General features: G+C 34.0%; 1 protein-coding gene across 1 annotated transcript in view; it reads left to right on the top strand.

Moving 5' to 3' along the window:
* LOC150087901 (heparan sulfate 2-O-sulfotransferase 1-like) overlaps positions 1–8,159 on the top strand; it is a 127,934-nt gene extending 119,775 nt beyond the window's left edge. Inside the window, exon 7 of the mRNA XM_090370501.1 lies at positions 7,416–8,159. Within this exon, the coding sequence (XP_090226627.1) occupies positions 7,416–7,636 (221 nt within the window). The 3' untranslated portion in view covers positions 7,637–8,159. The remainder of the gene's footprint in view (positions 1–7,415) is intronic.
* The last annotated feature ends 4,817 nt before the right edge of the window (positions 8,160–12,976 follow it).

Here is a 12,976-nt window from a genome sequence, read left to right as displayed (position 1 = left end):
ACTTTCTGAATAATTGTTGTTTAACATGACAATATCAGTTCTGCCATGGTGAGATTGTCTTCTTAGCTACTGGTTAAAATATAAAAAAGCAGTTTGCTTTTCTATATTTTAGCATAGATTTTAGAATATTTAGAGTATTTAACATTTAATATTGAATATTTAGAGTATTTAGAATATATTTTGCAAAATACCTTGTAAGGAAAAGGATGCTGTAGTTTACTTCAAAAAAAAAAACTAAGCGATATATGAGAAACTCTGTAATAAAACAGTTTTATATGAAAATCACAACTATAGATTAGTAGCGATAATATTTATTGTATTATTAGAAATGTGTGTGTATATTATGATATTTAATAAAAATATGGGGATGTATGAATAAGCAATGCACAATTACTCACACGTGCCTGCATAAGGAAGAATTTGATATACACTTGTACTACCAATTATCCATTAACACACCAAATGTCATTTTTCTGGTGTTTTTAGATCTGAAGATATGGACAAAGTGACAGACATTTCCAGCAACAGTATGAATTCCTGTTCAAATTGGGTGATCAGTTGGCCACATCTGCCCATCGACAACTCCTGGCAGTCTATGGGGACCAAACAATCGATCAAAGTAATGTCTAGAGGTGACTCTAACAGTTTCAGAAAGGTGATTTAAATATCAAGGACAAACCAAGAGCCTGAAAACAAACGTCTGTCACAAACAGTGAAAACAAAGCACTCAAACCAGCTCATTTGAAATGACAGGTGCATAACCACAAGACAAGTGATGGAAGCTCTGGAAATGTTAAAGGGAAGTGTTTTGACAATCAACAGACTAGGATACAGAAAAATCTTCTCAGTGGGTGCCTAAGCTGCTCACATGAGAGATGTCTGTGAGGAAAGAGATCTGTGAAGATTTTCTGGAGGGGTTAGGTGCTGGTGGTCCTGAGTGCTTCAAAGGGGTTGTCACATGTAATCAAACATGCTATTTTGACCCACAAACCAAATGACAGTCCATGAAATGGGCACGCCCAACAATCACCTGTGAACAAAAAGCCAAAACTTACCAAATCATTGACAAAACTTATGGCTACCTTCTTTTGGGATCAAAATGGCATCATTTTTATTGAAATGTTCCACTTTCCTCTTGGAAAGTGGAACCATCAACAAAGAAAGATGCTATTTGTCTTTGGAAAGCTTAATTGAGCCCTGAAAACCACAAGACCTGAACTGAATTGGCAGGACATAAAGTTTCATCAAGATAATGCAGGGTGGCACACATCACAGATGGATGCTGTCAAAGATCACCCAGCTAGGTCATAGCATAATGCCTCACACCCTATAGCCTGAACCTTGCCCCATCAGATTTTTTTTTTTTTTTTTTTTTTTGATAGACTGAAGGCATGGTAGGATGTTTGAAAGTCATATGGAACCTCAGTGACTAGTTCCCTGGGGCTTGTATACCACACAAAAGTGCAAACATTGCATTACTTGATTGCATATTGAATGCTGCAGCCAAACATAAAAGTTATTTCGTGAGAAGTATTGCCAGAAAAACTAGGTATTTCATTTAAACAAGTACAAACTATCATTCAAAAATTCAAGGAGACTGGCAGTTCAAAGGACATGCCAGGATTGTCACTGTGTTGCCTGATGCACAAGTCTGAGCTCTGACATTGAGTTGTGTGCAGCTTAGAGCTTGATGGACCTCCATTTTAATTCCTTCAAGGACATACCATCAGAATTCTGAGTGGCACCTAATTTCTTCACACTCTCTGCACTAAACACACACAAGGACATTCTCCTTGGCTGTATCATGTCCTGTTCCATAAAGTCCGCAAACATTGCACAAGTTGTACATTTCATTAGGCCCATGATTTGTAGGGAATCGCCCATTCAGTTCTCCCCCAGCAACACCACTCCCTCTACTTTGTACCCATTGCTTTGCTGCTTAAATCTGACACATGATTTCCATTTAAATTCAGTATACAGTAGAGGCGTCGATAATCCAAACTAATTGGGACTGGGGATAGTTTGGGCTTCCAATTTGTTCGGATTTTCAAACTTATCAAAAATACTTTTCTGGAGACTATAAAAAAAAAAGATTTGGTAAGTTTAGAAATAAAAACACTAAGTTGTACTTACGTATATTTATTCATAGGTAACAAAACAAATGGAACTTTCAGCCACAATAACAAAAATAATTTCTTATTTTCTGCTGCACCATTTTCGAGATTCATTTCTTTGCTGCCAGATTGCTCACACTTTTCAGCAAGAGTAGTTGAATTGGATAGCATTTAGTTTGTTGCTTGTATCTAGCTCTCCTGAGTAGCACAGTTGGTAGAATCACCATCCTCCCCACCCTGGGTGAAAAAGATCTGAGTTTGAGTCCCATTGGTGACAGGAAGAATTTTTGTGGGCCTTTTTCACAACATGGCTGAATTAGTTGGGATTTTTGTCCAGAAAATCGACCAAAGAACATGCAATTTACAGACAGTATACACAGAGCAATATGGCCTTAGTCACTGATGCTCCCAGAACCCAACTACAACAACAACAAACAGCATATTCAAGGGATGAGTCATTAGCTGTTCTCATAGTTTTTTTTTTTTTTTTTTGCACTAAAAAAAAGAAATTTGCATTTTGATGCAAACTTTAAAATTTTTTTCTTGTTTTTAATTTCGGTTATGGTTGACTTTCCAACCTCGTAAAATCATGCTAACGAAGATCCACTTTCTCCCTTTGAAAGTCTGTTTAAAATCTCAGTCTTTGATTTAATTGTTAAAAATTTCTGCTTCCTTTTAAAACACAAAGAAAACCATAACTACGGTATGGAAAAACAAACCTGTAAACGTTAATATCTTCATTCCTCTATCTGAACTTCGTAAACGTTTTACTCCGTATTATCTCACTTTCGCATATCGTGTTAGTTGCAATTTCTGCATGCCACGTTCTTTGTTATTGATTGACACTTATCTTTTTTTACTATTTTAGGTTTTACAACCTAAAAAAAAAATATATATCAGTGAACAGAAATATCAGATTGCAAAGTGTGTTTAACATTGGACTGAAAGAGTTGACTTGTAATTATAACTGATTACAAAGTGTTATGTTTAGTACTGTATGTATAGTAAACCCTCAATTTAACAGACCCCAATATAACGAATTGATTTCGAATTTAACAGACCAGACAAACAATAATACAGTAATGTACATATTAATTTCGACCATATTATTTTTTTTAGGTTATACAAAACTTCAGTGTTATTATTAATTAAAAATTAATAATAATTACCTATTTCCATTATTGTTTTGATAATTACCTACTTTTACTTTTATAATCAAATTCAGGAAATTGTTTTTTATTCTTTCTGAAAACGTATTCAAATAGCTGTTTTCCCAGATTACAGATAAGAGCAGGCAGTGACTTGCGAGCTGAATGTGACTCGGGACACTAAATTGCAGGTCTACCGACTCGCTTTGTTTCGGTCTCACTTTGCCTCAAGCTATCCTGCAGTCAAGTCCTATACAAAGTGTTTCTGTGATTTCTGAATTGTGACTTTATTTATTAAATAATTTTGCAATCTTTACAGTTTAAAATGGCATCAAGTGATAGATGAGTTAAAAGAAAGCTTGTGAACTTAAATGTGGCACAAAAATTAGAGCTAATTGAGAAATTAGAACAAGGTGTCTCAGTAGCACATGTTTGTGAAATTTAAGCCGTAAAAAAACAAACTGTTTCTGATATCCGTAAATCAGATGCCAAATTGCAACATAATTTTATATTGTACAGTACTGTATATTGTATTAAAGCTTTTTTTTTTTTTTTACATTAAGAAAAATAAAAAATATCCCCCCCCACACACATTCGATTTAAAGGACTTTCAGCATTAATGGACACCCCTTCTCCCCTATTAGTCCGTTAAATCGAGGGTTTACTCTATATTAATTGAGCTATGTACATAAGCGTAAACTTATTTTTATTTTGCTAGCCTATGGATAATATTTTTTCAATTTTCACGTATCATTTAATTTTGTTAATTGGTAAGGTAAAATAAAAGTATAAATTTGTGCTTTATACCTTCATTTTTATAGCCTCTGGATAATATCCCTCCGATTTTTGCTTATTACAATTGCCGTTTAATAGAATTGAAATTCAGTTCGCAAATGTGATCACAATAACTGGTGCTTACTGTAATTATTTATGGCACCAGCATAAAGAAATAAATAAATGGTGGCTTGTTTGGATTACTGATGTTTTGAATTATTGACGTTCAGAATTTCGATGCTCTATCGTAATTGAATGCAATAAATAACTTAAATGCGTAGTGTGTAATGTTATACATTATCACATAGTATGTAATGTTATACATTACATACTACGTGATAAAGTTAAATTATTAAAACATGTGCATTGTTATAAATTATAGTTTATAAGCCTGTTCTAATACTGATTATACTGCTACAAAACTACATAGACACCTCCAAGTATTGCCTTTGTCAATACTAAAACAATGGCAGCAGAAGTCGACTTTGCTTTTTTAAGCAATTACAAAGGCCTAGTAGTGAACAAATTTGATATTTATATGTGAAAATAGATAGATAAACTATTTATACAAGAAATTAACAACATTCCAGGGGTACCACATAATTTGGATTTAAGTTACTTAAACTTATTTTTTTTTTAAATTTCTTTATAAAATGGTGTACGGTATCTTTTTAATTTTGTGGTGATTTTTAATTGAAGTTTATTTAGTACCTCTATATAAAAAATAAAATTATCATATATTGTATAATTTTGTATTTATGAATTGTTGTTATTTTGTTTATAGTTATATTATTGTAATAACTATCATATAACATATTTTTTTAATATTAGATAGATATACAGGTAGGTCCCATTTTATGATGGTCCATTTTACGACGTTTCACATTAACGACTGTTTCAAAATATTATCTGAAAAAAACTGAAAATAACAAAAAAAATTACAACTCAGTAACACATCGCAGCAATGCCTGTGAGTCCAAACAAACACTAGGCGTTTCTTTTGTTTTTCATGGTGCATTGTGGATGGAATGATAGCAACACCTAGAGTTGTTTATGTTCAGTGTGCCATGTTGGTTTCGTTGTGAATTTTCCCTCAATTGTTAACAGGTTACACAGTATTATTATAGCGCTATTTCTCATTAATAATAATAATAATAATAATAATAATAATTTTTGTGTAACCATGAGCTCTAAGTAGGGCAGTGTCTGTGCTAGGGGGGACCAAAAAAGAGCATAAAACATTAACAATCAAGGAGAAAATGGATGCGATTTGTCGCATGTAGTCTGGTGAGCATCAGTCAGATGTGTGTAAGGCGTTAAGTTTAGTGCCTTCTACTGTATCAACGATTATGAACAATGTTGATAAAATAAAGCACACACACAGGGATAACAAATGTGTTATCCCTGTGTATCTCCAGAACAACTTATTCATGCAGTGAGACAATGGAAAAAATGGAGAAATTGTTAGTATTGTGGGTTGACGATATGGACCAAAATAATGTTCCTGTTACACAGGTGGTAATTCTGGACAAGGGCGAAGTCGTTATTTGATGAAATATGTGAGGAGTCTGGTAGCACTGAAACATTTACGGCCAGCAAAGGGTGGTTTCATCAGTTTAAAAACCATTCTAAAATTCACAATGAGAAAGTGTCTGGTGAGGCTGCTAGTGCTGAAGTTGCAGTGGTGGAAGAGTATCCTTCCAAATTTAAACATTTAATAGACGAAGGCAACTACCACCCTGATTTAGTTTTTAATGTGGACGAAATGGGACTTTATTGGAAAAAATTGCCAAGTAGGATGTACAATGCCTGTGAGGAGAGGTCTTCCCCTGGTTTCAAGGTTGCAAAAGATTGGTTGACATTGCATCTGGGTGGCAATGCATCTGGAACATTTAAACTCAAACTGATGTTGGTGTACCATTCAGATGCCTTGTGTAATGAAGGGCATGGTGAAGACACAACTTCCTGTGTTTTGGCGCTCTAACAAAAAGGCATGGGTGATCAGGCAATTTTTAGCAAATGGTACACCTCGTACTTTTGTCCAGAGGTTGCTCAGTTTTGTGCAGCAAATGGCTTGACTCCCAAAGTTATGTTGGTGCTGGACAATGCCCCTGGACACCCAGCCAACCTCCAAGAAATCCACAGTGACCATTTGGAAGTTGAGGTTGTGTATTTGCCTCCCAACACAACTTCACTTTTGCAACTGATGGACCAGGGTGTAATTGCGACCTTTAAAGCGTATTATTTGTGTACGACTTTCAAAGGGATTGTTGAGGCTGTGCAGTCTGATATAACTGTGAGGGACTACTGGAAGTCGTATAACATCCTGAATGCCATCACATTGATTCTGCCTGGGAGAAAGTGTCACAGTCCTGCATGAATGGTGTCTGGGTGTAAATTGTGGCCTGAAGCAGTGATTGATTTTGTGAGGATTGAGCCAGTTTTGGAAGTGGCTAAAGATGTTTCTCACACGGCTAAGGAAGTTGGCATTGACAACATTGATCCAGATGATGTTGACCAGTTGCTGGAGAGTCATGGTGAGCCACTTTTGAGGGAGGAATCGGAGGAACTGACTGTGTGACTTCAACAACATGAGGCTGACACACTAGATGGAGTGGAAGAGTTGGAGCAATCAGAACATTAAAAACAAAACATAATCAGAGTGCTCTTGCCAAAATTTGTAGTGCATTTGATGAATTTTGTGATAATGATCCTGATTGGGAATGTAGCCGTGGCATCCAAAGAGGTGTCAACCCGATGTTGAAGCTCTACTATAATATCTTGGAAGAAAGAAGTAGGAAGTCATGCCAGACGTCAATACTACAGTTCTTGACAAAGAAGGGAAAGGAACCCTCAGAACCTGATGGCCCTCAACCAGGAACTTCCCATTAATGTCGCCCCATTACGCCATTGTCACATAAAATATCAGTAAAGTCATCGCTTAAGTGTACTTAAGCGATGACTCCACGGGACCAAAGTAAGTTAAAATTTTATTTTATTAATTGTTTTATGCATAAGTATAAATAAAACATGTGCATTAAATATTTAATTATTTATAAAGAACAGAAATATTAGTACATATGTGGGAAAATTTTGGGAATTTTGAAACCATTCAATTGCATTATAATTTGGTCTTGTTTTACAACTTTTCATTTTACGACCCTGTTTTGCTGGAACCTAACCCTGCCGTAAAACGGGTCCTACCTGTGTATATATATATGTGTACACACACACACACACCTAACGGGCAGAAAATTGAATGGGGGTGCCACAAAATAAAATAAATTACTTAGGGGTGCAGTTATTAAAAAAAGGTTGAAAACCACTGAATTACTCTTTAATATTGAGTAATTATCTTATAGCACTTTTTATTTTTCAGGTAAGAAATCGCATCTCCGAAAAACCTACAACAAAGTGGAACCTTCTCCTGACACTGTTGTTAAGGTGCAAACATCCAAAACTTGGCAGATGGAAAATGAATTTTATGAATTTGCTTTGCAGCAATTTCACTTTCTCAGAAAGAGGACACTGACTGTGAGGGATGGCACCATAACTGATAAAGGACAGCAATTTATGTATGAAAAAATTCGACCAAGATGAGGACGTCCTTTAACTTATTTGTGAACATTTCAAAGTCGTAACACCTCAGTTGAGGGAAACACTCTGGGAGCAAATTTCACCACTAAACATTGTGTTCAAACTATTACAACCATTTTTATCTGTGCATATATAGAATACTTTTATTCACTGAACATCTTTTGTATATGTAACAGCACAGTGTTAAAGACTCACTTTATACTGCTTCAGATTCCATTGCACTGCTATGACAAGTTCCACAATACACCTATGACTGTAGACAGTAATATTTCATCATTGAATTGAATTAAATACCATTCGTTATAATTAAATTATCAGATGTATGGATCAGTAAAAGTAAAGATATTTCACTATTCACATATATATTTTAACTATTTATACAATATTATACTTCAGCAATCAGTAGTCACTTTGTCACTATAAAAATACTAAAAACTACTAAAATATTAACACTACTAGTAAAGTTGTGCCTGAGGATATAGTACTTGTCGCTCGGGAGAATAGTAATGTATATTTTTATAATAACTTGGACCATAGTGGACTTACTGAGGTGTAATATTTTTTAAATGGATTAAAATGTATATGTAAATAAAGTGATATTTTTCTTCAGCTTTATTTTTAAGAAAAATAAATTTTTATTATTTATATGATTTGTAAACAAGAAACTTGGTGTGCTATATACGTTAGTACATTTTGTAGTGTGTGTGCGTGTGTGTATATAATTTGATTAAATGAGAATATGAATATCAACATAGCAGCTGTTACTTTTATATGGGTAAGTGTCAGATTATGAAATCTGATGGAAAATTTAATAAAAGTTGGAATAAAAGTATTTTTTTCTACACTGAAAACTATAGTCAACCCTGTTTTTGGCTAGTTTGAATATACACAGTGAGCGGAAATTGTATTTGCACATAACATACAACCTGACTACCAATGTATAGCATCATGTATTAGAAAAAGAAAAATATTCTTTTATTATTTTTTTATTTAATATATGTGTGTATATATGTTTTTAAAAGATATACCTGATGATTTATTGCTGTTATTTATTGTTTTAAATTTGTTGTCTGATTTCAGTACTACCAAATTTTTGTTCACTTTTAAATTGTACAGTATTTCAGAGTACGGATATCTAGTTTGTGAACAGTATTGTATTTTACCATGCCTTTAAGTTTGATTTGATTGTTAACGATGATGATTAAATAAAACATTTGTGTAAATTATGGCTATCAGCAATAGTTCAAGACATGAAGGATTCAAAAATATTACTAACATTATTTTTTAAACTTTTTTGTTTTTGACTTTTTTTATAATTTTTAAATTTATAATCAAATGATTAACATTTTACATTTGACTGAAAGACTACTTGTAATTTTTACTTGCAATTATAACTGATATTGTACAGGCATTATACTGGGGCTGATAAGGTAAAGAGACGGAATCCATGAAAACTAAGATATTTTACTTACAGGGATGGATGGGTGGATATAATCCCTTTCAAGGTGCATATTCTCCTTCAGCACATGTATACTTGTCCTCCATGACAGTTTAGTAGTTTCATCACTTGTCACTGGTTTAGAGACACCTGGGTTTGATTCCAACTTATGACTGGAAGAATTTCTAAAAGCCTCTTCAGTGGAGGCTGTAATTAGATCTTGGGCAGAGGAAGTAAGGTCCCCCCCCCCCCCCGAAGTTACTCTGGGGGTTTTCAGCTTGCACAACATGAAAATTTAGTGTGAACGCACACACGCACACACCTGTACAGTGCGCAACGGCACTATATGTTCTAAGTCACTGATGTGCCTAAAGCACCAACATATATACTTATTCCACTATTTCCATCAGGTTCTTTAGTGACGTGCACTATGCTATGTATATTTTCTGCTATATAATACAGAAACGTCATCTTGTGGAGTTTATTAAACAAATTAATGTCAGTGTTAATTGGAGTTCCTACACAATTATAAGTTGGCACTCCTAATAAATTGTTACTTGGGGTGTAAATAAATTGCAAGTACATATTTACATGACTTTCTTTCTAATAAAGCTTTGCATAGACTTCAAAATTGTGAACACAAATCTTTACAAATTCATTACCAACTTTTTTTTTTAAAAAAAGTAAAAAAAAGAATTGAGGAAAAAGAATTTGTGCCATTGTTTTCAACCTTTTTATTGAGTAATGAAACACTTTGGAATAGCTTTTGGAACACTTTAGAAATTGTCAGAACACCATACTTGTATATACAGGTAACCCTCACATAACACGGTAGGCAAGTTCCTATAAAATCTCATGTAGTTCGAAACCATGTCATACGGGACTAAGAACAATTACAAAAATGGGGGTTATGTTCCAAAAGCTAACAAAACACACCATTTTTTTTATAACTATTGGAAACTTAATTTTTATTAAAAATTGTAATAACTGAACATATATCTTACACAGTCTTACAAACTGTGATACATATATGTCAGGTATGCACGTTCATTTAATTTTCTTCCTATTTATCGCTGCTAAGCACAATAAAATGAGAATGTGTTTTCTCTGCTGCAGAATATCTTCACCCTCTGAAATTTCTTCTGCAGAAACTAGATTTTGTGTATCTTCTCTTTAAAAAATAAGTAATCTGGATTTGTTTGCTTGATAGATCTTTGTAAATTTCATGGTATGGAGCTAAACATTTTTGAAAAGCTCCCTTTTGAACTTTGTGGTCCTTTCAGTTGAAGGATCTGCATTCAAAAAATAGGATTCTAATTACTCAGCTAGGTTTATGCCTTCCCATATGCTTTTTAGTGTAAAATTTGGAACTTCAGAATTTTCATCTGCGCTATCATCCTCAGAATTGATTGCTTCATTTAAATATAAACTTTTTTGCAAATGTCAGATCCCTTCCCCCCCCCTTGTTTTTTTTTTAAAATGATCCAAAATTTGTATCTTTGATCCTAGAAAAATTTAATTTCTTTTTAGAGGTGCTTTTTTACTTTCCTTAGGCATAGTTTAGGGCTGAAATTTAATTCACAACAAAGAAATTATTCCAATACGGTTCTTAAAACAAAGTTTAGTAATACATACCCAAAAAAATTTATAAACGATCAAATAAAAACCTTAAAAGTCATGAACTGCAAACTTTGAAATCACAATTTTTTACAAGCACAAGTTCAATAGCAAATGGGAATTTCCCAATAATTTTTTTGCATAACAACTAGCGAGTCAACAGCAGAGATGCACAAAAAAGAATGAAAACAAAAACTTAAATCCAACATAATAGCAGGGTTTTTCCCAGCACAAAAGCTCAAAAATAACATGTGTGTTATGCAAGGCTTGCCACATTCTCTAACCATGTCGTATATATTATATTATATATTATTATAAAATAATATAATGTATAAATAGTGTTGTGCGAGCATTGCTGCAATTCATCAATCGTGTTAGGGCAAATCTGTTTGTAGAAGTACCATGTTATAGTAATAGTAGTGACATGTGATGCAAGAAAGCAAGTGTATGAGCTTATGCTGCATCAGCCAAAAAAAAAAAAAAAAAAAAAATCACACCATTCCCTCCAAATGCCTGTCCAGTTCCTCCTTAAATTTATTCAACCTATCAACTTCCACAATGACAGATGGAAGTTTGTTCCAGCAATTAACCACCCGCTGGCTAAAGGCAAATTTCCGCACATCTATTCTACAACTGTCCTTTCTTAATTTGAATTTATGCCTCCTTGGGTTCGTAATCTGAACAAGTGGAAGGATCCCATCAGAATTCAGCATGCTCAACCCATTCAAGGCCTTATACACCTCAATCCGATCACTGTGCAGGTGCCTAGTCTCCAGCCACTGCAATTTGCAGAACTTAAGCCTCTCTTGGTAAGAGGATCCCTTCACTCCCCTCACCAATCTTGTTGCCCTTCTCTGTACACGCTCAAGTAAATCTACATTCCTTCCTAAAATGAGGCCTCCAGACCTGTACGCAGTACTCAAGGCGTGGCCTGACCATTGCCTTATACAGAGGGACAATCACCTCCTTTTCCCTGCTAGCAAAATTCCTATATATCATTGACGAAACCCCATGACCTGCTCTGTCTGCATTGCCCAGAAAACTGCATATCTGACTGCACAATTACTCCCAGGTCTTTTTCATTTTCTACCACCTTAAGTATAGTACCACACAGTTGGTACGTTTCTCTGGGGTTACTTCTACCCATATGCAGTACCTTGCATTTGTCAAGGTTAAACTTCAGTTGCCACTTCTTAGCTCATCTGCCCAAATTATCTAGATCCTGTTGCAGTAGCACACTGCCATTAACAACCCTGCCAACCTTTGTATCATCTGCAAACTTCGACATTAAGCCTAATATATCTTCATCAATATCAGTGATAAATATACAAAACAATAGTGGACCTACCACCGAATCCTGTGGGACTCCACTAATAACATTCATATACAGGCAATTTCATATACAGGCAACCCCTTATACAGGGATTGCCTGTATATGACACTCTTTAAATATAAACTTTATTTCATTCACTCATCTTCATGCAAAAATCTTTGTCTTCATGACAAGAAAAAAATAATTCAAATTAATCACATCATAGATTTGTCAAGAGTATTATTTTTTATTTTAAAGCGCATCAAACTACTAAGCTGTAGATAAAGGCTAATTTTTTTGTAGAACATTTCACAGAACACTTGAGCAATTCTCATGGATCGCCAGTCAAAAAAGATTAGCTTAGAGAATATTAATAAGATATGTTAAAAACATTCTGCATGTGTGTTTTGATTTGCACATAGCTGATTTCAAATCAGAATTCCATTGGCATACCAGTATTGATAGTTACATGTCTTTAATTCACTATTCTTTTTAACAGGGTTTGCTAAATAACAACAGAATTTGTCCTTGATTTTAACAATAGATTTGTCCTTTGGAATAACAGCTGATCTTTGCTGCAATCAGTTATACTAATCAAACTGAGAAAGAAAAGGACTTGAAAGCTGACTTTTCATTTAATGTTTTTGATGATAAAGTAAAATGAGAACAGAGACTTCAGGGCATGTGAGAGTTCATTTTCATTAACTTGTTTCTACAGCTGCATCATGGATCACCAATCATATACCAATTTAAACATAATTAAATAAGCAGTATTCGAACATTTAATAATGGATAGAAGTGTATATTGTACACACAGTAATATAATTAAAAATTTCCTTTAATGAAGTTCCCTCCAAAAATTTAAACAGTGAAATGGGTTTTTGGAGCATTAAATTATTTTTATGTGCATTTGTTTTTGAAAGAAATTAAAAAATCTTTAAATAAAAAAATCTTATTTAATATGATTTTTTTATTT

The sequence above is a fragment of the Mastigoproctus giganteus genome, chromosome 3, assembly GCF_048544385.1.
Source record: "Mastigoproctus giganteus isolate SK-2022 chromosome 3, ASM4854438v1, whole genome shotgun sequence".
NCBI classification, from domain to species: domain Eukaryota; kingdom Metazoa; phylum Arthropoda; class Arachnida; order Uropygi; family Thelyphonidae; genus Mastigoproctus; species Mastigoproctus giganteus.
This window is presented reverse-complemented; position numbering and strand designations above follow the sequence as displayed.